The sequence below is a fragment of the Rhinatrema bivittatum genome, chromosome 6, assembly GCF_901001135.1.
Source record: "Rhinatrema bivittatum chromosome 6, aRhiBiv1.1, whole genome shotgun sequence".
Lineage (NCBI taxonomy): Eukaryota > Metazoa > Chordata > Amphibia > Gymnophiona > Rhinatrematidae > Rhinatrema > Rhinatrema bivittatum.
Window position 1 is genome coordinate 205417651 of NC_042620.1, and position 24267 is coordinate 205441917.

A 24267-nucleotide genomic window follows, 5' to 3' on the forward strand; every position below is an offset into this window, starting at 1 on the left:
TATGCACTGAGGGAAAAATAATTTTCTTCAATTTGTTTTAAATGAGTTACTTGCTAACTTCATGGAGTGCCCCCTAGTCCTTCTATTATCTGGGAGAGTAAACAACCAATTTACATTAACTTGTTCAAATCCTCTCATGATTTTGTAGACATTTATCATATCCCCCCTCAGTTGTCTCTTCTACAAACTGAACAGCCCTAACTTCTTTAGCCTTTCCTCATATGGCAGCCGTTCCATGCCCCTTATCATTTTGGTCGCCCTTTTCCGCACTTTCTCCAGTGCAGCTATATTCTTTTTGAGATGCGGTGACCAGAATTGCACACAGTATTCAAGGTGTGGTCTCACCATGGAGCGATACAGAAGCATTATGACATCCTCCATTTTACTTTCCATTCCTTTCCTAATAATTCCTAATATTCTGTTTGCTTTTTTGATCACCAGAGCACACTGGGCTGACGATTTCCATGTATTATCCACTATGACGCCTACATTTCTTTTCTGGGTGGGTAACTCCTAAGACAGAACTAACATTGTGTAACTTCAGCAAAGGTTATTTTTCCTTATATGCATCACCTTGCACTTATCCACATTAAATTTCATCTGCCATTTGAAGCCCAATTTTCCGGTCTCGCAAGGTCCTCCTGCAATTCATCACAATCCGCTTGAGATTTAACTACTCTGCATAATTTTGTGTCATCCGCAAATTTGATGACCTCACTCATCATACCCCTTTCCAGATCATTTATAAATATATTAAAAAGCACCGGTCCAAGTCCAGATCCCTGAGGCACTTCACTGTTTATCTTTTTCCACTGTGGAAAAAAACCAAGAGGCTTTATGTAAGTAAACCAAAATGGGATTCTTCCTCGGCTCTGACATAGCATCTGAACCAGGAACACCCAACTGTTTCAAGGTCTGAGAAATCAGGGCTGGCAGTTGATCTCTATGAAAGAACTGCAACATAGTTTGATACGGTTCCAGCCCTAGAGGAATTTCCCCATCTTCCAGGGAATCCGGATCAACCTCATCATCAGTGCCATCCAGATTCCTGTTGAGAACACCTGCAGGGAGCTGGCGTGAGCCCCGGTGTTTAAGCATAGGACTGGAAGAGGGAGGAGCCACCAGCTGAAGGTCCGTCTGGACAGAAATGGAGGAAGCGGAGGACTGCGCCTGAAGAAAGGCTTGTAAGACTTGAAACAATTCCACCCAAGAAAAAGCAGCCAGACCAAGCCCAAAAGGAACTGGAGCTGATCCCACAGAACTGCCCTCACCAGCGGAGGAGCCAGTCAAGGGAGAACCAAGATCTGGCATCCCCCCAGCCAAGGTAGTGAGCAAACCCATCATCAAAATGGGAAGAGTCAGGCTTAGCAAAATCAAAGGAAGACAACTCTCCCTGATCGTCTGAGCAGCGCTGACACAGGTTAGAAGCCAGGTCAGGCTGAGAAGCCCTAATATGACAGGCAACACAAATAGGTAGATGCTTAGGCTTCTTACTTAACAGTGCCATCGCTGCGGTAGGTGTGTGTCGGAACGGCTCGTGCTCAAAAATGAAATGCGCCTAAAAAATAAGCACCTAGAAGAAAGCACAGCAAGGCAAATGCAGAAACTGTGTGCCAAGTTAAGCACATAGAAAAGTTTGTATGTGTAAGAAGCGCGCCCAAAAACCAAGCGCACAACGTGTGTGCAGAGCCGACACACTGCGCACACCGACAGCCTATAGAGGGCAGCAGAACACACACAAGAGCGCGCAAAAATGGCCGCCATGGCCTACCAGGCGGCATGCAAGAAAAAATCCTAAGTGCGGGGCCTAGCCCACCGGAGGCCACTCGATCATCCAGGCTGCCTAGTTCCCCAACCCCAATGGGAGCGGGAACGAACATCTGCACGGTGCGCCGAGAACGGAGACTGGAGGAAGTCCTGAAACCTCTCTGACGTCTCTGATTCAGGTAAAACTTTCTCCTTTTTTTTTTTTTTTTTTTTAAACCTTACCTCAGATCAGAGCAAACACCAATTAGGACAACTTAAAACTACCTGTGCTCAGAACAAGCACCAGCAAGGTCAAAGGCATTAATAAACTAACAATAGAACTAAATAGCCCATCACACCCCAATGCCACCAAAATAAAAAATCTGAAACATATCCTATAGACCACTACCATCTTATCGCAGCACTTTAGTTAAAACACTAGAACACCCATAGATCTATATCTCAATTGATTACATTAAGTCAATGTTCAAGGCGATGTATAGTATGTATGTTATGTGATTACTTTAAGTCATTGTATAAGTCATGCCATAATATGTATGTTATGTTGTAAACCGTTGTGATCTTTATTTGGAACGACGGTATATAAAATAACTAACTAACTAAATAAATAAATACCTGAGCTGAGCGCTTACGGGCTGAGTACAGAGAAGGTCTCCAGCTGTGGGAGGAGAGGGCATCTGCCGTCACTACCACACTCGGCTTCCTGCACCCACTGCCTTTCAGCTAAACTAGCAGCTTAGTCCACACTGGGAAACCCAGCTACCAAACCAAAGCACACCTCTGAGGGACCACGGAAATCACCTCAGGAATTCTCAACTGGGAGAGGGACCTTTAGGTATCACCGCAGGAGAGTGGGGCTTCCTTTTCTTGAATTTAGAATTTCAAATTTCTCCTTTCAAAAAACTCAAAGCAAGCCCCATAGGGAGATGAACATCCACCATCTGCTGGAGATGGAGAATACTGGCAGGCTGGGATCACTGCAGGGTTATGTATACTGTAACATCAGTTTGCTCCATCTCCATCTGTTGGCAGGGGAGCATAAACCCACTGGTCCTGAATCCATCTGTCTACATGCTAGGAAAACAGAATATTTTAAGGGCTCATATGTCGGTTTCTCTCTTTCTTGTGCGCTTAGCAAAGGCATAAAGGAGTGAAAATGTATCCTAGTAGTTATGGCAGCAGGCAGAGAAGCTATAGTTCAAATCCCACTGTTGGTCATTGTGATCTTTGGCAAGCCATTTCACCCTCCATTGCCTCAGATACAACCTTAAGGGCTCATGCACAAAGTCGCAGTATTTTTCCCAGTGCTTATGTGTGTAAGTACTGGCAGCCGCCAACACTTACCTAGATACGCCCCCCCCCCCTGTTTGTTGATATACTGGTATATCAACAAACGGGGGGGCACCAGGTCCTTCCTCCTTTGTCAGGAGATAGTGCAGATCTGGGAACTGGCACAGGGGATGCTTCTCCAGGCTGTGTACAGCAGGAAAGAAGTAACATCCCCTGTTGAAAGACATTGTCTGAGTTTAATAAGCACGTGTTTTTAAGTGCTTAAAATTTTTTTCAATAAAATATTTTCTATAAGAATATCATATGTTGGAAGAGGTTGGTGGTTAATAATTAGAGATACATTATGGTACTGATTACCGGGTAGTAACAGTGTAAACCTTATATGAAACCACAAATCCTTTCCATAAATTTTTTTTTTTATTATTTTTCTTGTTAACAAAAATCTTTAAAAAGTATATAGGGCTTTGTCCATCTCTAGTATTAGGTTGGAGGGTGTGATTTTTGTATTGCTGTAAAAATCAAGTAATACATGACAGATTTCCAGATATGTATTTAATTAAATTTATCTCCAGAAAGAAGAAACCCTCCACTCCTGAAAAAATAAGTTAGCAAAGAAAGAGTAAAATAAGTACAGAAAATAGCAAACAAAACAACATTAGAGCAATTTAAAAAGAAAAATATTCCTGGGTCATGAGTTCAAATCATAGTTTTCTCACTGTGTGACCATTGAATTATTCTATCTTCTTATGCGCTTTCTAATTGGCATTAATAGTCTTCACTGCGCTCTCTCCTCTGTCTTGGTACCAAAACCTTCCTATCAGGCCATCCTCCCAAGAGGTAGCTGCACATGAATTGTTATAACTGTAAAATGCTTTAGGATTTTGTGTAAATAGAAAGTATAATATATTACTTTTTTCAAATTTTAGTCAGGTGATTTGAGGACTCTGGCTGATTTTAATGACTAGAAATTTTTAATGGAGTGGACTAGCGGAATGCATTTGAAAAATTTAAAAGAGTCTACAAACTGCAGGAGATGTTTACTTAAGAAAGTAAGAGATCGGATTATTGTTTGTAGTAACTATCAGTATTGTTTATATAAATGAGGGCAATTTTCAAATGATTCTACCCAGTTAATTACACAGTTACCCTATGTGGGTAAAATTAGCTGCCCTGTGAACTTTTACCCTTGCCATGATGGGGCGGGGCAAGGCGAAGCCAATAGTGGTGTATGGTGTGGATTTTTCACTTGTTCCAAAATAGGTGCAGATTCACAAACATAGAAGTACCCGTGGTGCCAGCTGGCCCCAAATTTTCAAAGGGTTACTCCACAGAGAGTTTCCCTTTGAAACTTTACTTGCAGGCCTGCGGCTGCAAAATACCTGTGGCCTGCAGACTATATCCACAGGGTTTAAAAATTACCCCAGAGTGCCTCAGTTGCAGTTCCAGAACATGAAGAGGATAGACAGCTGCCTAAAAAAGCTCTAATTCTGGGTGCTGAAAAATGTCTGTAGCTCCATGATGGTAAAATAGATGAGATTAGAGATTTTACTAGCACATGGAGGCTTCATGGATGTGGTTTCTGGGGTTTGTTTGCTTAGCATGGGGAGACTGTGTGTGTGTGTTGCAAGGATTAAGGTTTAGTGAGCACAGAGAGGTTCTATGGAGTGTGGTGCAGAGTCTGGGACCAGTTTAGTCAGTCACCCGGCACAGGGAAGGATGGAGGAGTCTCCATTCTTGCTGCTTAGCACTACAGCACATAAGATGCCAGTCCGGTAAGGATGGTGGGAAGGAGTCATCGCTTGCAGTAACTCTGAAAGCTCCTCTTTAATCAATGGTACTGTCATGTCTGAGGTTCCTGCCATGATTGGCTAGCATACAGCCTATTCATTATTATTATTTATTTATTTATATATTTAATATGCTGTTCTTCCATTATCTGAACCATCAGAGCAGTTTCCAATTACAGAAATTAAACCTAATATAAAATACAAATATACATAAAACTTTATAAAATCAAGTAAAACATACAATCACAAGTTTACAAAATTCAGCCTGAAATTATCCCAGATTAAAAGCTTGTTTAAACAGGTCATCAGCAAATTTTGAAATTTCAAGTAATTTCTCTCTACCCACACAAATAATGGCAATGTATTCCATATAGATGGAGCCAGATGATAAAACATGTGTGTTCATGCCTTATCTGCTTCAGAGATGGAAAACTTAATAATAATTGCTGTGATGATTGCAATTAATGTGTAGTCCTATAAGGAGCAAGTAAATTTCAAAATTTGTCAAATATCGAGGTCAGCCAGAATATACAAACTTATGTTAACTGTTTGTTATCTGGTTACCTAGGTACCTGGCTCTGGTTTCGGCCCTGGCATCTGGCGCTGACTGGCTCTTCATCCCAGAGAGCCCCCCTGAGGAGAACTGGGAGGATTTCATGTGTGAGAGGCTTGGAGAGGTGTGTGGAATAGCTCAAAGTGGGAAGTACAATGGGGAAAAGGAAACTGGCAATGATTCAGAACTTTCTCATTTTCCTTCTGGAACTGTTTGCACATTGTTTAAAGATGATTACAGCAATCTCCTAAATATACAGATGTTCTCATTAAAGATTCAAGGAAATTTAGTATCCGAGTACAGGGAGATATTGAATCTTTCCTCATTTAGCATTGCTTTGGCATAATAGTCCTCTCCATAGCTAATACTATTGAGAGATTTTCCCTGCATTTGTCCTGAATGGAAAGATCTTCTACAGGATGTATGCTGGAAGCAGGTTTCTGTGGCAGCTGCTAAGCCTCAGCAGAATCTGTATCTTCCTGCAGCTCCTCCTGGACAAGAGTCAGCAAGAGTTAGAGACAAACACTGATTATATACAAATTCTCCTAGGACAAGCAGGATGGTAGTCCTCACATGTGGGTGATATCATCAGTTTCTAGAAACTTTGACTGGCACACTGAGCATACCCAGCATGCCACTATCCATGTGTCCACGTGGGTTCTTCCTTTGGTCTCTTTTTTTTCCGCAAAGTGTTTGCCTCGCGGTAGTGGAGCTCTGCTCTTTCATTCGTTTTTTCAAAAATCCTTCCGTCGTTTTTCAGCGGTCTGTGCACCGGGTCTCTCTTTCATTGGTCAGTGCCCTTCCTGCAGCGCAGCAGGTTGAATTTTTTTCTTTGTTATGGTCGATTCCCAATGTGTTGCTTCCCGGTGGCCGCTGGCCATCGACCGCTCGCGGTTGTTTTTCATGGTGTCGTCCAGTTTTTGACGATGCCCCCAGTGCCCATGGACCATGTTTATTACTGATCCACATGAGGTTTGTATCCTCTGCCTGGGGGCATTGCACAACGTCTGGGGGAGCACTCTGCGATCAAATGACACCCAAAGGCCATCTTGCCCGGCTGGGTGAGATGGAAACGCTTTTTGGGCCCAAAAAGTCTGACCCATCTTGTCGGCATCAGGGGCATCGACACCGGGGGGGCCGAGGGGAGCCGCTAGATATGCAGTCCCTCTGTACTCCTCCAATGGGACTCTCTCTCTCAAGAGAGAAGGGCCAAAGACAAGGCCATCCCTGGTGTCCTCCCATTCCAAGACTTTGGGATCTTTGCCTTCCTCGACCTGGGGAAAGACCGGGCCAAGCACCAAGGAAGTCCCGCAAGCATCGGCACTGATCACCGTCCTTACATAGCACCAGGTCAGGTGTGGCACCGGTGTCTGCTGTGTCGGCACTGAAGCAACCCTGTGGAATGGAGGCCTTGGCCTCTATCAGACCCGGGAGTCCTAGGCATTCCCCACTGATATTGGTGCTGGGCACCGAGCCTCTTCGGGGCTCTGAAGAGGCTCTGGTGTTGCCTCCTCCTCCTTCTCCTCAGTCCGTTCTTTCTTCAGTGGACTTTTAAGAGGATTTGGATCACAGAGTTCAGCTAGCGGTGCTACGAGCCCTGCGGGGTATTGAGCCGCCATTGGCACCGGTTCCCATGCCGGTACTGGAGCCTGTGCCATCTCTTTTGGTGCCCTTGCTCAAGCATCTAGATGTCCTTTTGAGCGTACTTCTGATGCAACCGGTGCCCAGTGCACCATTAGTGCCCCAGTGACCACCGATGCCCTCCTCCGGAATGATTCCCATCTTCGAGTCCTCCGAGGAGGAAGAATCAGTGTGGCCAACAACACCTGGCTAGTTCTGCTCCTGCGATTCCCTGATTCCGGCCCTGGGCCATCAGGGGGTTACGGGGCCATCTGCCCTCAGGGCCGTCGGTGCCTTTGGTGCCCTTGATGCCCTCAGTGCCCAAACTGAGAGGCTTGGGCAGGGACCCTTCACATCAGCCCCCAGGGAACCTTAATGAGGAGGAGCTCCCATATGATCTGTGGGGGGAGGATAGCTCTGAGAAATCTCTTCAGATGACTCAGGCGACTTTCTTTTGGAACCATCTCCGCTGTACGATATGCGTAGGCCCCCCTGGAAGACTTTTCCTTTGCAGTCTTTGTCCAGGCAATGGCGGAGGCCATCCCATTTCAGCTCCCCACTGAGGAGGATGCCCGGCACAAAATGCTGGCATTCTTCCAGTTTGTGGATGCCCCAAAGGAAATAGTGGCGATCCCAGTCCATGACATTTTTAAGGAGCTACTTCTCAGGATCTGGGAACACCCCGTGACTGTTCCTCCAGTCAATCGAAAGGCGGATGTGATTTATTTAGTACAACATGCGTTGGGAATTGAGAGGTGACACCTCCCACATCAAACTGTGGTGGTGGAGTCCGCCCTCAAGAAAACCAAGTGCTCCTGCACCCTCTGTTCCTCCAGGTTGAGAACATCGTGCATTGGAAGCTGTGGGAAGGAAAGTCTACCAGGGCGTCGTGTTCATCAGCCGTATTGCCTCCCACCAACTGTATATGACCCAGTACAACTGAAACTTGAGGAAACAAGTCCAGGAACTGTCAGAGTGCCTGCCTCAACAGCAGCAGGACATCTTCTCGGTGGTGGTACAGCAGGGTCTGGAGGTGGGTAAACACGAGGTGAGATCCACATACGATGTTTCTGAGATGGCAGCCAGGGTGGCCACAGCAGGCATTGGTGCCCAAAGGATGGCTTGGCTTTGTGCCTCAGACCTTCATCCGGAAGTCCAGGAGAAGCTGGCAGATATGCCCTGCATGGGGGAGAATCTCTTCAGCGATAAGGTCAGGGACGTGGTGGCCCAGCTGAAGGGCCACCATGAGACTCTTCAGCATCTTTCCACCAGTACTTCTGATCCACCGTCCTCAGTCACAAAATCCTCGTGATAGGGCTCTAGGAAGTCCTTCTATCACCAGAGGAAATATTACCCTTCTGCCTTGAAGGCACGCACACCACGCACGGCTTCCCGGGGTTGCTCCAAGCAGCAGAGGGCCCCCAGGACTCAGCCAGCCCCCTAGCAGAGCCCCACTATGGGGTTTTGACTGGGAGTGGGGAAGAATGAGCCAGACTGCCATACCCTTGGCACCCTGCCCTCTAGTTGGGGGCAGGCTGTGTCTTTTTGTGGAACACTGGCCCCACGTTACCTTAGACCAGTGGGTTTTCTCCATTGTTTGCCAAGGTTACAGGCTAAACGTCAGGGATGTCCCCGCAGATTCTTCCCCATGTCTATCGAGGGACTCATCCGCTCATCGGGAAATACTTTCGACAGAGCTCTCCGCCGTTGAGCCTGTTCCTCTGCATCAGTGAGGATAGGGGTTTTACTCTCGATATTTCCTGATACCAAAGAGAACAGGGGGCCTCCACCCTATTCTCAACCTCAGAGCCTTGAACAAGTTTCTTCAAAGAGAAATGTTCAAGATGGTCTCTTTGAGCACCCTGATCCCACTCCTGCAAAAAGGATACTGGCTGTGCCCCCTCAACTTAAAAAACGCTTACGCCCACATCAGAATCTTCCCTGGTCACAGGAAGTATCTCTGATTTGTTATGGGCAGGGAACACTTCCAGTACAGAGTGTTGCCATTCATCCTTGTGTCAGCCCCTCATGTTTTCACCAAGTGCCTGGCAGTGGTGGGGGCACACCTCCGCCATCAGGGGGTACACGTGTTCCCCTACCTCGACGATTGGCTGATCAAGAGTGCCACTCAGCGGGGTGCACTATGCGCTCTCGATCTGACCATTGCAGTGCTGCAGTCTCTGGGGTTTGTTATCAATTTGTTAATCTATTTTTCATAGCTGCTCTTTGTTACCCCCTTCCCAGTTCATTTGCCCTGTTAATATGTATTTTCCAAGTCTAACTGTTTGAATGTAAACCGGTATGATGTCCACCTCTAATACCGGTATATAAAAGTCTCTAAATAAATAAACAAATAAATAAATAAACAAACAATTACCCCAAGTCCCATCTCATCCTAATGCCATGCCTGGGATTCATCATTCTGACCGCACAAGTGAGTGCTGGATCAAACAGTAGTGGACTGGATCTTCCACCTGCGGGGAACCCCAGACTTGAACCTCTTTGCCTCCCCTTGCAACAGCAAAGTGAGCCACTTCTGATCCCTGTTCAGGGCAGATGGACTACCAGCCTCGGATGCCTTTGCCCTCCCGCCATTGGGGCAAGGGTCTTCTTTATGCGTACCCTCTGCTTCCGCTGGTAATGAAGACTCTTTTGAAGCTCCAGCAGGACAAGGGGACCATGATCCTGATGGCTTCCTATTGGCCAAGACAGGTCTGGTTCCTGCTCTGCGGGACCTGTCGATCAGAGATCCGATCAGTCCGGGGTGCTCCCCCAATCTGATCACACAGGATCAGGGCAGGCTGCACCATCTAAACCTCAGATCATTAGCTTTGATGACCTGGATGTTGAAAGGCTAGTCCTGTGGTCCCTTTACCTCTCTGATGATGTGTCTCAGGTGCTGGTTGCTTCTAGGAAGCCTTCCATCAGTAAGACTTACAGATTGAAGTGAAAGAGGTTCTCTGTCTGGTGCGAGGGTCATGGCTTGGATCCATTTTCCTGTCTCACTCTGAAGCTGCTGGACTATTCGTGGCATCTCTCGGAGGCTGGGTTGAAAACCAATTCGGTCAGGGTACACCTGAGTGGCATCAGTGCTTACCATCAGGGTGTTGCTTGTACATCCATCTTTGTGCAGCTCTTAGTAGGGCGATTTATGCGGGGTCTACTTCAGCTGAAGCCTCCCCTCTGGCCTCCCATTGTATCCTGGGACCTCAACGTGGTATTGGCACGGCTCATATGAGATCCTTTCGAGCCTCTGCGCTCCTGAATTCTGAAGTTCCTCACCTGGAAGATTCTTTTCCTGGTGGGGATCACTTTGGTGCGCAGGGTCAGTGAGCTTTGGCTACTTTTCCGCCCTACACAAAATTCTTTCATGATAGGGTGGTTCTGTGTACGCATCCTAAGTTCCTGCCTAAGGCGGTGACTGATTTTAATCTCAATCAGTCAATCATGCTGCCCACCTTCTTTTCAAGGTCTCATTCACACCAGGGCGAATGGGCACTGACAGTTTGGATTGCAAGAAGGCCTTAACTTTCTATCTAGAACACACAGCAGCCCACAGGCAGTCCACACAACTCTTCATATCTTTCGATAAGAATAGATTGGGAGTTGCAGTGGGCAAGCAAACTCTGTCCAGCTGGCGGATTGTATCTCCTGCTATTCGCAGGTGGGCCTTCAGTTTGGAGGCCATGTCAAGGCTCATTCTGTGAGAGCTATGGTGGCGTCGGTAGCCCATTTGCAGGTGGTTCCCATTGCCGAAATCTGCAGGGCTGCAACATGGAGTTCCTTACAACGTGGAGTGCCAGCCATCCTTGCCCACTACTGCGTGGACAAGGATGGCTGGCAAGACTAGCTTCGGCCAATCTGTCCTTCACAATCTCTTCCAGCCTTAAACCCAACTCTCCCTACCTAGGGCCCATTGTTAGGGTTCAGGCTGCCTCCCTGTGTTACCAGCAGCACCGTAGTTTCTTGTGCTATTGGCACCCAGTTAGGGGCTGTTGGTCGTTGTTGTATCTGGGAGCAGCCTGTAGCTTGGTATTCACCCACATGTGAAGACTACCATCGTGCTTTGGACACTGACAGGTAAGCAACTCTGCTTTGTTTTAGTGAAGACTGTTTTTATTTAGTACAAAAATTACAGGGTTTTTTTTTCTTTTGGGAGAGCAGAAGGTAGCAGGACCTTTCTGTCTCTTCTCATCTTCAGTCCTTCTCTTTCCATAGGGGAGAAGGATAAAAGAGAAGGCCTTGGTGTAGCTCCTATTTCTAAAAAGTTAATTATAAAAGTTATTGCTCATTTTCTGTTCTGATGATTATTAAGTTGATTCCCTTTGACAAAGGTATGCTGACAAGGTTTACTATTGCACCAGCTCTTGTATTATGAGTGATGTCATGGAAAAGTTATAATTCTCTGCCAGCTGGCAGGGGGGCGTAACCTACTTGACTGAACTCATATGGCAAGATTCAAGGAAAGAAATTATCAGTTAAAATTAATTTCTCCTTTCTTCATATTTCTTGGTCTTGGCAGAGTCGGAGCAGAGGTTCCAGGCTAAATATCATCATTCTTGCAGAAGGTGCCATTGACTGCAATGGGAAACCCATTACTTCCAACTATGTAAAGGAGGTATGAGTGTACAGTGCTATCTCAGGGACTCTACGGACACCTTACTCATCTTCATTGGCACCAAACACATTCACTCATCCCAGTAAGTGCACACACTTACATCCATACATTTTTCTCTCACTTACAAAATAGATAGTATAGATTAGAATTTAGGATAACAGTTCTACTAAGGCAACATCTTGGCTAGGCCCTTGGTCTTTCCTAAGGGATGTTGAATCTCTGCAGCCCTATCTTCTTGGAAGAGTTTTGGTGGCATCTCTCCCTTTCATTGCTGCTTAGTGCTGCTACACGAGACTGGCAGAGTACAAGGAATCTTGAGGCTGTCTGCTTTTACAGAGTAATACAAATGCAGATAGCATGGTATTGAGAGTCAGCAACAGTTATACCAAAGAAGGTCAGCACACTTTGAATAAATTATACAGTTGTGCAGCTACCCGGTAGTTTCAATCCATCCTGAAATTTCTAATAGAGTCTCAACATTTAATATCTTAACAATTTACACTCCTAGAAACCTGGGCCAGTTTGCTCATTAAAGTCATTTATTCCTTGTTAGTTATAATAAAACTGCATTCACTGTATCTCTAGCATAGCATCTGAGAACATGCACAATGTAAATTTACTTATAAACAATGTGATGACATACAGTAATACTAAGACAGGGGTCCATAGTGCCATTATGTTGGAGAACTGGTAATGAGGGTTTTGGATTATGTTTGTCTGTAAAAGTACACATTGTTAGAAATACCGTGTGATCCTGATGAAGACTCCTAAGATGGAATGGGAATGTTGGGAAGCTGGAACAATATGTTTACTTAAAGCATGCTCGCTTTCTTTTCTTTTCTGCTCATTCCTAAACTGACTCAGACTAGAACTGTTCTAGCCCTTCCACTATCCACCAGAAGTTCATTTCTGGTAGCTGTGGGAATCTGGTCCAGGCTGTGATCCTCTCAGTACTGGTGCAGAGAACTCATTGCAGGAAGGCACAGAAGTGTATATTGGTTTTGCCCTCTGTGTTCACATTTTATGCTAAGTAAATTTGAGCTCCCAGCTCCTCTGCCGGCTCTTAATTGCAAAGTGTTTTCAAAGCAACTGCATCTATTGCTTTTCCTTTTAAATAGTTGGTGGTTCGACGTCTTGGCTTTGATACTCGTGTGACAGTCCTGGGACATGTACAACGAGGAGGGACCCCCTCTGCCTTTGATCGTGTGCTAGTATGTTCTGTCGCATTTTCTTGAGTGTTTGGTGGGATGTACCTTCATTCTTTGCTTTCTCAAATCTGTCTGTCCTTTGTGTGCTTATTACATATTTGTATAAGTGCATACTTTCTGTTTTCATGGGATGTACATGTGTGTTTGTGTGCTTGTATAGGTTTTGCTCTGTTGGCACAGTCTTACTGTGGTGAGTGTACATGTGTGGCATGCGTATGTGTACAAGTATTATTCTATTGACATGGCCTCACTGTGATGTTCCTTGTACTTCACAGAGCAGTAAGATGGGAATGGAAGCAGTGCTAGCCCTGCTGGAAGCAACCCCTGACACCCCAGCCTGTGTGGTCAGCCTGTCTGGGAACCAGTCCGTGCGTCTACCTTTGATGGAGTGTGTGCAGGTGGTGAGTATCCTCTGATAGCACATCTGTATCCCTGCTACTGAAGTGTCACTCCTAGAAGGTCTTCTTGCCCACTTACCCTAAAAACAAAAGTAAATCTTTACACAGACAAGTACATACACAGTGCAAGTGTATGTCGAGGAGAGGCATGAAATTTAGTATGATAGAACTTTCATATTCATAATATTGGAGTGAGAATTCTGTCCAGGAATTCTTAGTGAACAACAAGAATAAAAATATTATGCTAATTTTGACTTTGTATCACATGTATGTATGATTATGTACATTATGGGGGATAATTTTCTAAGGGATTTCAGTAGGTAAAACAGTGTTTTATGCACAGAAGTTGCCTTTTATAAAATTATGCACCTGTTATGCTGGTAAATGTATATCACCTTCTTGTGATAGTTTATGCAAACTGAGCAGAAGCATTTCTGAGGGCAAAATTAGAGTGGAGTTTAGACTTAAATGTCTACTTTGTAAAATTCAACCATGTGGGTGTAAATTTTCAGAAACATTTTTTGCACAATAAATAGCAGGTGTAAATTGTGCACATAGATTTGGGGGGGATAATTTTCAAAGCGGACTTATGTGCGGAAGACTGTTTTGAAAATTGGTGTAACTTAAGCTAACAAGTAACGCCGCAGCACCACCCGTAATACCCACACCGGGTAACCCTGTGGCCACTTGGAGGGTCCTGCTGACCACTGCACAGGCCCACCAGCACCTGCACACGTGCTTCTACACTGGCAACCTCCTGCCCGCCAACTGGGTTCCTGCTTGCCTCTGGGCAAGTTCCTCGCATGCAAGCTATCCCCTGGTGGTTTCTAGGGACACTGAGATCCCTCACAACCAAAAGTCACACAGTTCCTAGAAACACACCCACCGACCAACTATACACAATACTGGGATTGTTAGTCAGTCCAAGACAAGTAGAGCTTACAAACTAATAAGTTTATTAAGAAAAAGTAGGAACAGTGAATGTATAAAAGTTTTAAATTGCAACAGAAACAGGTAAAACAACAAAGATTATAAAGCAAAATTTAACCGAACACGTTTCACTACTTAGTAGTGCCTGGGGAAGTCAGAAAAAGGCTGTCCACAGGAGCTGAACAGGGCTTCACCACAATGATCTGCTCCCTCTGCACTCCCATCCAAGACTGGAGAGTTCAAGAACTCTCAGGATGAGTTCTCTGTCTCCAGGGTCAATCAGGACACACATTATTAAGAGTTAGCTTTCTGGCAATGGCATCGCAGGGTGTTTCAGTGTTATGTGCAATCAGGGCTGCTGGGATGTGTATGCTGATCAAGCTACCTTCAGTCAAGGCAGCATCTAAAGCCTCTGCTTGAATTCCAGTGCAGAGGTCAAATAGCACCTGCAAGCCAGCACACAGGAAATGATCTCTCTGGGGAAAAGTGTCACAGGGCAGAACGATAAACTAAAAAACATGCAAAACCCCTGTTTTGCCACAGCTCCCCCTTTAAGTGAGATCCCAGACTGCAGCCTTATCAGTCTGCTGGTCAGTTCTCAGTAGTTCAGTGTCAGGTTGGTCTTGGCTCATCCTTACTGGAGAGTACTTCGATGTTGCCATGTTCACTGCCCTTACGGTGCTGTATAGTGAAGTTGTACATCTGTAGGGACAAACCCCAACAAAGTAGCTTTCCAATCTCTCCTGTGACTCTCTTAAGCCAGACCAATGAATTGTGGTCAGTGATGACAGCGAAGTCCCATCCGTACAGATATGGTTGTAGCTTTTTAAGGGCCCACACTCAGGCCAGGTATTCTTTCTCAATAGTGGCATTCGCCACCTCTCTGTCTAGGAGCTTGCAGCTCAGATACACAATGAGGTGTTCCTCCCCTTTATTATCCACTTGACTGAGCACAACTCTGATGCCATAAGTTGAAGCGTCAGTCTGTACCACAAAACTTTAATTATAGTCCAGTGCAGCCAGTACTGAAGCAGTAGCTAATGCAGTCTTTAATGCTTGGAAGGTTGCTTCACACTCTAGTGACCAGGAAATATGTTGTGGTACTTTCTTTTTAGTCAGTTCAGTCAGGGGCTTGGCTATTGTACTATACTGGGGCACAAACTTTCTGTAGTACCCTGCTATCCCTAGGAAGGCCAGTATTTGCTTTTTAGTTCTGGGAGTAGGCCAGTTTTGGATTGCTTCTACTTAAGCTGGATCAGGGTTTAACTGTTCATCTCTCACTCTGTGTCCTAAGTACTTAACTTCTGCCTTTCCCACTTGACATTTGCTAGGCTTAATGATTAGGCCAGCTTCCCGGATCCGGTCTAATACACCAGTTAAATGGGGCAGATAGTCATCTCATGTGTGACTGTACACAGCAATGTTATCAAGATAGGCCCTAGCATGTTCCTGGAGTCCATCTAGCAGCTGGTTTACTAAGCACTGAAATGTACTAGGGACATTTTTCTTTCCAAAAGGCATTACAGTAAATTCATAAAGGGCAAATGGTGTAGTAAATGCAATCATTTCTGAGCAGCATTTGTTAGGGGACTCTGTCGCTGTTCATGGCTAAGGTTCATAGTGGTTAGATACTGGGCCCCAGCTAAGTGGTCTAGCAAGTCACCCATCCGGGGCATTGAATATGCATTAGATATAGTACATTCATTAAGTTTCATGTAGTTCACACAGAAGGGGGCTGTATTATCTTTCTTAGGAACAAGAATTACAGGAGAAGCCCAGGGACTATGAGATTTCTTTATAACACCTAGAGCTAGCAACTCCTGCCTCTTGTGCTTCACAACTTCAGAGGTAGGAACATAAGAACATAAGAAAATGCCATACTGGGTCAGACCAAGGGTCCATCAAGCCCAGCATCCTGTTTCCAACAGTGGCCAATCCAGGCCATAAGAACCTGGCAAGTACCCAAAACTAAGTCTATTCCATGTTACCATTGCTAATGGCAGTGGCTATTCTCTAAGTGAACTTAATAGCAGGTAATGGACTTCTCCTCCAAGAACTTATCCAATCCTTTTTTAAATACTAACTGCACTAACCACATCCTCTGGCAACAAATTCCAGAGTTTAATTGTGTGTTGAGTAAAAAAGAACTTTCTCCGATTAGTTTTAAATGTGCCCAATGCTAACTTCATGGAGTGCCCCCTAGTCTTTCTACTATCCGAAAGAGTAAATAACCGATTCACATCTACCTGTTCTAGACCTCTCATGATTTTAAACATCTCTATCATATCCCCCCTCAGCCGTCTCTTCTCCAAGCTGAAAAGTCCTAACTTCTTTAGTCTTTCCTCATAGGGGAGTTGTTCCATTCCCCTTATCATTTTGGTAGCCCTTCTTTGTACCTTCTCCATCGCAATTATATCTTTTTTTGAGATGCAGCGACCAGAATTGTACACAGTATTCAAGGTGCGGTCTCACCATGGAGCGATACAGAGGCATTATGACATTTTCCATTTTATTCACCATTCCCTTTCTAATAATTCCCAATATTCTGTTTGCTTTTTTGACTGCCGCAGCACACTGAACCGACAATTTCAATGTGTTATCCACTATGACACCTAGATCTCTTTCTTGGGTTGTAGCACCTAATATGGAACCCAACATTGTGTAATTATAGCATGGGTTATTTTTCCCTATATGCATCACCTTGCACTTATCCACATTAAATTTTATCAATAAGCACTCTTCTTTAGTGGTTTATGGCTACCAGTATCTACATTGTGAATAGCAAAGTCAGTAAGTCCTGGTTTAGTAGAAAGTACATCAGCATATGTTTGAAATACTGCTTCCAGCTGTTGTTTCTGTTTTGGGGTTAATTGCTTTCCCAAAACAACTAGTTGTATAGGTCATTCAGTTGGTGTCTCTTCTAGGAGATCAAGTAGGGGTTCACTATCCTAACATTCCTCTGCTGGGCTACATGCAGACAGCACCATTGCTATGCAATCAGCATAAGCCTGTATCATATTTACATGAAAGGTACATTGCTTTCTGTCTTGAAAGTCCATAGATATAACATAGTTGGTGTCATTCAGGCAATGTTTAACCTTGTAAGGTCCCGCCCAGTTAGCTTGAGGTTAAGTCTGATGTACTAGGATTAAGAAAAGTACCTGCTGACCTTCATAAAATTTTCTGGTTTGGGCCTTATGATTATACCATGTCTTTTGCTTAGTCTGGGCTGCTTGCAAATTATCTCTGACAAAGCCCATGAGTTCTTCTAATCGCTGCCACATATTGACTACGTACTCAGTTACAGGGGTGTGTGAGATGTTAATCTTCCCTTCCCAATGTTCTCTTATTAGGTCAAGGGGCCCTCTCATCCTCTTGTCATAAAGCAACTTGCATGGGAAAAATCCAGTAGACTGCTGCGGTAGTTCTCTGTAAGCAAACAATAGGTAGGGTAAATACCTTTTCCAGTCCCAGGCTCCCAATTCCACAAAGGTCTTTAACAAAAGCTTCAAAGTCTCATTAAATCTCTCCACCAACCCATTAGTTTCAGGGTGATATGGGGTGGTAGGGACAGACTTTACTCTACAGTGTATCCAAAGAGTTTGGATCAGCTCAGACATAAACTGTGTTCCTTGATCTGAGAGTATTTCTCATGGATACCCTACCCGGGAAAATATCTCTAGCAGGGCATGGAAACTTTCTCTGCTTCTATTGAAAACAAGGCTACTGCTTCAGGGTACCTGGTAGCGAAGTCCACCACTGTCAATATATCTTTTCCCAGTCTGGCTTGGGTCACCTAGAGGCCCTACTATATCTAATGCTATTCTCTCAAATTGTTCACTGATAATTGGTAGGGGTTTCAGGGGTGCACGAGGTTGATCTTGGGGCTTACCTACTCTCTCTGGCATGCATCACACGTTCAACAGTAGTCAGCTACGGTTTGACATACTCCTGGCCAGTAAAGGTTTTGTGTCAGTCTGGTACATGGCATGTCACTCCCTGTGTCTTGCTAGTGGAATGTCATGTGCAATCTCAGGAGTTGTTCCCTGCATGCTTTGGGCACTATAAGCTGTCTGCCTGTTGTCATGGGCCAATTAACATTAACAGGATCAGTCTCCCTGTACAACAAGCCCTGTTTCCAAAAGATATGGTCTTTCCGAGTTTCATCTGATGGTTGGCCAGCCCTTGCCATAGGACTTCTAGGTCAGGGTTAGAATGTTGTGCTTCCTAGAAAGCATGTCTCTGTCCTGTGTCAGTATCCATAGCTGGAAGGGTCTCTGCTGGTGACTCTGTCAGGTCAGGGTAAACAGTCTGGTCAATAGGTGTGTCAAATGAGTCAGGCTCTCCCATACTCATAGACCTGGTCACCTCGAGAATTAGTTATACTGGAATCATTGGAGAACCCTTCCCTGTTGCACGATCATCTGGTTTCACTTGGACTGGCTCAGGGTTTGGAACTGCAGGGGGATCTCCACTGGTTCCATTTGTTGAACTGCTCTGACTTCAGGTTACTGTAGCAGAAACATTAAATCCACTGTCAAGGATAATGTTCATTAGACCATGTCAGTCCCACACAGCATTGGTACCGGCAAGTTTTTCATTACTCCTACTTCTCTGTATCCAGGCTGTAGTTGTTACGCACGCAGGCCATGGCAGACCCGCGGCTTGGCCCCCTCACCTCTCTCAAAGTGATCCAGCATCTGGTTCCTTGTCTCTGGCGGCTGTGGGCCACTGGCTCCATCCTTGGGCCACCCCTGGGGCCTCTGGCTCTGCTGCAGTTCCTGATGTTCCGCATCGGGCCTCTCTGAGTGGCCCGCGGAGAGACACCATCCCGACCAACGCCGCACCCCTCCCTAGGTGCGCGCACAGCTAGTCCTTACATAGGGCCCGCGGCGGGAACCTGGCCACGGCCCCGGATGATGACGTCGGCAGAGCTCCGGTATGTAAGCCTGGGCTCCGCTCTCTCAAATTGCCTTTGCAACAGGACCCCTCGCTAGTCAAGTATTCGTTGCCTCTTCAGTTCCTGGTTCCCGATTCTGATTGCCTTCATTCCTGTTTCCTTGTTCCTGTGCTCCTGTTCCTTCATCTCTCCTTCGGATTGCTAACCTGGTTTGACCTCTGCATTGCCTGACTACTCTGTTGCCTCTCTCCAGCCCAAGACCTCTGCATTGCCTGACTACTCTGTTGCCTCTCTCCAGCCCAAGACCTCTGCATTGCCTGACTACTCCATTGCCTTTCTCCAGCCCCGGACCTCTGCATTGCCTGATTATTCCATTGCTTCTCTCCAGCCCTGGACTTCTGCTTCGTTTGATCATCCTTTGACTCTCTCCTTGTCTAGACCTCAGCCTTGTTTGCCACTGCTTCCAGACTGCCACCAGCCCTGAACCCAGCTTGCTTAACGCCGCCTCTTCAGCCTTTGTCCTGGACGTGGTTCACTCAGGCTTCGGCCTGCTCTTGCTCGGGCGCCTTCTTTCAGACTGTGTTCCTATTGGCGCCTGGGTCTCCGGGACTCCGCCTTGTCCAGTACAGACTGATACCTACACTAGTTGCTGCCTCTGGGATGACCTCGATCCACCCATCAGCGACCACTGACGGAGGCCACCTAAATCCACCCAGCCCCGGCACCCAAAGGCTCAACCCACGGGGAGCGAGGGCTGGTATTGGTGAAGCGCCAGCCAGCCTTCGTCTGTCAGCCCTCTCTGCCTGCCGACGGTGGGGACCTGTAGGATCCCTCCTATGGGTAGCGTCAACCCCACCTCGGCCCAAGGGTCCACCTCCGGCTCAACAGTAGTGTTGTGGAAGCGCATCTGACTCCACGTTTGATGAATATCCAGTAACTCCTTGTGGTGTTGCTACTGCGTAGGCTTCTTCCTTAGAACTGAGACCACACACAAAAGCTGCCAGGGACAGATCAGGCCGAGCATCGGGAGAAATCGAGGAAGCATCATCATCAGTCATCCTCCTCCCATAGCTCCAAGCTTGGAAAGGCGCCAGCATTGTCTGTGATGCCACCAAAGTGGCTGCTTGCTGACAAGAGATCAATGCCCATCGAGGCCAAGGGTCCAAAGTGGACCCACCGATATTGGTGCCAGGCACCGATTCCCCTTGGGACTCTGAGGGGAACCAGGTTATACTTCCTCCTCCTCCTCAAGCTGTACTGTCATCGACAGCATTCAAGAAGGAATTGGAGCGCAGAGTGTGGTTAGCGATGAGACAAGCCCTGCAGGGCTTCAAGCTGCAGGTCCCCTCAGGGCCTCCACTGCCACCGGAGTCCATGCTGGCACCATTGCTGGAATGCTTGGATCTGCTTCTCTGTTTACTGCAGACCTAACCTGTGCCGATGCCTCAGGAGCCCTCGCTGCCACGGGGGCACTGGTGAGGCTGTGATCAGAGAGCAGCTACAAAAGTAAAAAATGTGCAAGAGGCGTGGTCATTGTTAAAAAATACCATCCTAGAAGCACAGTCCAGATGTATTCCACACATTAAGAAAGGTGGAAAGAAGGCAAAACGATTATCGGCATGGTTAAAAGGGGAGGTAAAAGAAGCTATTTTAGCCAAAAGATCTTCATTCAAAAATTGGAAGAAGGATCCAACAGAAGAAAATAGGATAATGCATAAACGTTGGCAAGTTAAATGTAAGACATTGATAAGACAGGCTAAGAGAGAATTTGAAAAGAAGTTGGCCGTAGAGGCAAAAACTCACAGTAAAAACTTTTTAAAATATATCCGAAGCAGAAAGCCTGTGAGGGAGTCAATTGGACCGTTAGATGATCGAGAGGTTAAAGGGGCACTTAGAGAAGATAAGGCCATCGCGGAAAGATTAAATGAGGTAAAGCTAGGTGACAAAACATTTTTCAGATATATAGGAGAATGATCTTTGTCACCTTTCAATTTTACTAAATCACTTCAGACCTATGTGTGGAGAGAGACAAAGAAATGGCCAAAATATTAAACAAAAACTTCAGTTGGGTGTTCACCAAAGAAGACTCTTTGCATGTGGCACATTTAAAACTAATCAGAGAAAGTTCTTTTTTACTCAGCGCACAGTTAAACTCTGGAATTTGTTGCCAGAGGATGTGGTTAGTGCAGTTAGTATAGCTGTGTTTAAAAAAGGATTGGATAAGTTCTTGGAGGAGAACTGTTAATTCTGCTGTTAATTAAGTTGACTTAGAAATTAGCCACTGCTATTACTAGCAACGGTAACATGGAATAGACATAGTTTTTGGGTACTTGCCAGGTTCTTGTGGCCTGGTTTGGCCTCTGTTGGAAACAGGATGCTGGGCTTGATGGACCCTTGGTCTGACCCAGTATGGCATGTTCTTATGTTGGTATAAAAAAGCTTCAAATAAATAATATGAATAAATGTCCCTCTTGGGGGTCCACAGCGGATCAGGAAATACTACTCAAGGAGCTCTCTGCCCTTACAATGGCCAAGGCAATCAAACCCTTTCCTCCTGGTCAGCGGGGAAGCAGATTCTACTCCAGGTAGTTCTTCATCCCAAAGAGGACAGGAAGCCTTTGTCCGATTTTGGACTTAAGGGCCCTGAACAAATTCCTCATGCAGGAGAAGTTCAAGATGGTCTTGTGTGTGCCCTTATTCCTCTCCTGCGCTGGGGAGACTGGCTTTTCTCCCTCGATCTATGAGATGCCTATGCTCACATAGGGATTGCCTACGCTCACCGGCAGTGCCTTCAGTTTGTGGTGGGCAAACACCATTTTCAGTACAGGATGCTGCCCTTCAGTCTGGCTTCGGCACCCTGCGTTTTCACAAAGTGCATTTCAGCAGTGGCTGCTTATCTGAGGAGGCGGTGAGTACAGGTTTTTCCCTACATGGATGATTGTCTCGTCAAGAGCACCTCCAGGCAGGGAGTGCTGCAGTCCTTGCAAGCCACCATTCGGATCTAGGAGACATTGGGGTTTCTAATCAATTACTCCAAGTCCTAGTTGGTCCCATCCCTACACCTGAACCTTATAGGTGCCAGGTTCGATACTGTTGTGGCGCCTGGCCTCGACAGCCCCCGGACAGGCCCCCCTACCTCTCCTATCCGCCCGGTGCGGCGGCCCTCCCTCCACGGTAGGCCGAGTATGCGCGGCCGTGTGACTCGGACAGCATCCTCCCAGTCATTGTCGGGGCCTCCCCTGACGTGTGCGCACAGGAGGCCCCGCCTCTTAAAGGGGCCACGGTGGGAGAATCAGCCCGGCCCCGGAAGATGATGCCTGTAAGGAGAGGGGTATTTAAACCCCACAGCTGCATACCTATATTGCCTTTGCAACAGGTCTTCTCTGTTGCAGCTTGGTTGTCCTTTGTGCCTTGCCTCCGAGTTCCTGCCTTGCCTTGCCTCCGAGTTCCTGCCCTGTTCCAGTTCCTGCCTTCGTTCCTGTATCCAGTCCTTGGCTTGATCTTCAGGTTTGACCTCGGCATGTCTTCTCGTTTCTGATCGTCTGCTGCCCGTCCTGACCCTTGGCCTGTGACTCTGTTCCGCTTCTTCGCTGCCTGCCCCGGATCTTCTGCCTGGACTCCATTTCACTTTTCCGTGGAGCTTCGGTTCCTGATTCCTGTCATGCTGGGTGAATGCTCTGAGCACCTGCTCCTCGGGGGCTTTTCCGCGTTCATAGGCTATCCACTCCTCGGAGGGCCATTCCGCCTGATCTCTTGAAACCATTCCATGTGAGTACTTCTCTTCTCCAGCTCCACCTTCCGGAGATGAGTTCCATTGGGGGGGCAATCCCTCGGTGGTCATCACTGCTCGCTCCGGCTCAAGGGTCCACAACCATAACAGTTTGCAAAGGCCATGGATCTGGTGGACTTATCTGGCCTCTGTTGCGTCTGTCGCTGCTCGACGCCCTCACTCTGCCCTCCTTACCACTGTGGCTACTCCCTCCGGGCCTGATGGACAGGTTATTGCCGTGGCGTCTTCTTGCCGTCTTCCTCCGGTGTCCCCGGAGCGGCATGATGCTGTGGATCCGCCATGTTCCTGATGATGTAGGGCGCTTGCGCGCTCCGAAATATGTACCAGCAAGAGCGCGAACCTGAGGGGCGTCCCCCTGAACTGACGTCATCCGCTTCCAGTGTAAAAGGTCTCAGTATTTGCTAATGAATTGAGTTAGCAAGGATTCGTCCAAGCTACTCTGCCTCCTTGGACTTACCAGGGGTACTCGCTCGTTGGGGGCCTCGCTCTCTTTTCTCTATTTCAGATTACAAATAGGAACCGGTACTCGCTCCTCGAGGGCCCATGTTCCTGAACACTCTGAAGATTCTCTACTGCCTGGAAGCTATCACAGATACAGACAATTGTGAGTTACCAATGCTCTCTCAGAGCTTTCCCTGGAACCAGGTACTCGCTCCTCGAGGGCCTAACCCTTTCCAGCTACTGAGCTTTCTAAAGACCTTATGTGAGATCTGTCATCCAGTTCTGGGTATGAACACAGCATACCCTGTCTACTCACTATCTATAGTTTCTCTACAGCTCAGCAACCCTGGGATCGCTGTTCCAGTATCTGAGGGATTTCAGCCCTGCCGGGCATATCAGCTCAGTACTGCCACCTCTGGTGGTTCTACTAACCTGTCTAATAAAAGAATTATCTGTGTCTGTCTCTGTACTCAAGCCTAGCCGGTGGTCCCTCTCAGGATATCCTCCTGGGGGCGCAGCCATCTGCCATCGGCTCAAGGATTCACCTATCTACGTTCCTCTACAACTGAGTGTCCTCCAAGCACTCCGCTGGTAACAGATGGCTACTCCTTCCCCACCAGATTCATTACAGTTTGTTACTACTCCCTCCAAAGGAGCTGAGCATATCAGTTTACTAACTTCTCCTTCCTCAGGAATAGATTATAACAGATTGCTAACTCCGTATGGAGATTCATAACAGATTGCTAACTCCTCCTACCACAGGAGCAGATTCCTAACAGAATGCTAACTCCCTAGCAGGAACCATAACAGCTTGCTAACTCCTCCCCTTCATAGGAGTATAACCATAACAGATTGCTAGCTCCTCCCTCCAGAGGAGCTCGCTCATAACAGATTGCTAGCTCCTCCCTCCAAAGGAGCTCGCTCATAACATCCTCCAGGCTATTCTAGGCCTGGGCTCAACGACT

At 46.6% G+C, this 24267-nt stretch overlaps 1 protein-coding gene across 4 annotated transcripts in view; it reads left to right on the plus strand.

The window, feature by feature from the left end:
• Nucleotides 1–24267, plus strand: part of PFKL (phosphofructokinase, liver type) — a 236743-nt gene that overhangs the window by 123770 nt on the left and 88706 nt on the right. For all 4 annotated transcript variants that reach the window (XM_029606470.1, XM_029606472.1, XM_029606471.1 and 1 more), the window contains 4 exons: nt 5413–5521; nt 11540–11635; nt 12754–12846; nt 13119–13244. In XM_029606470.1, coding sequence (XP_029462330.1) covers nt 5413–5521; nt 11540–11635; nt 12754–12846; nt 13119–13244 — 424 coding nt within the window. The remainder of the gene's footprint in view (nt 1–5412; nt 5522–11539; nt 11636–12753; nt 12847–13118; nt 13245–24267) is intronic.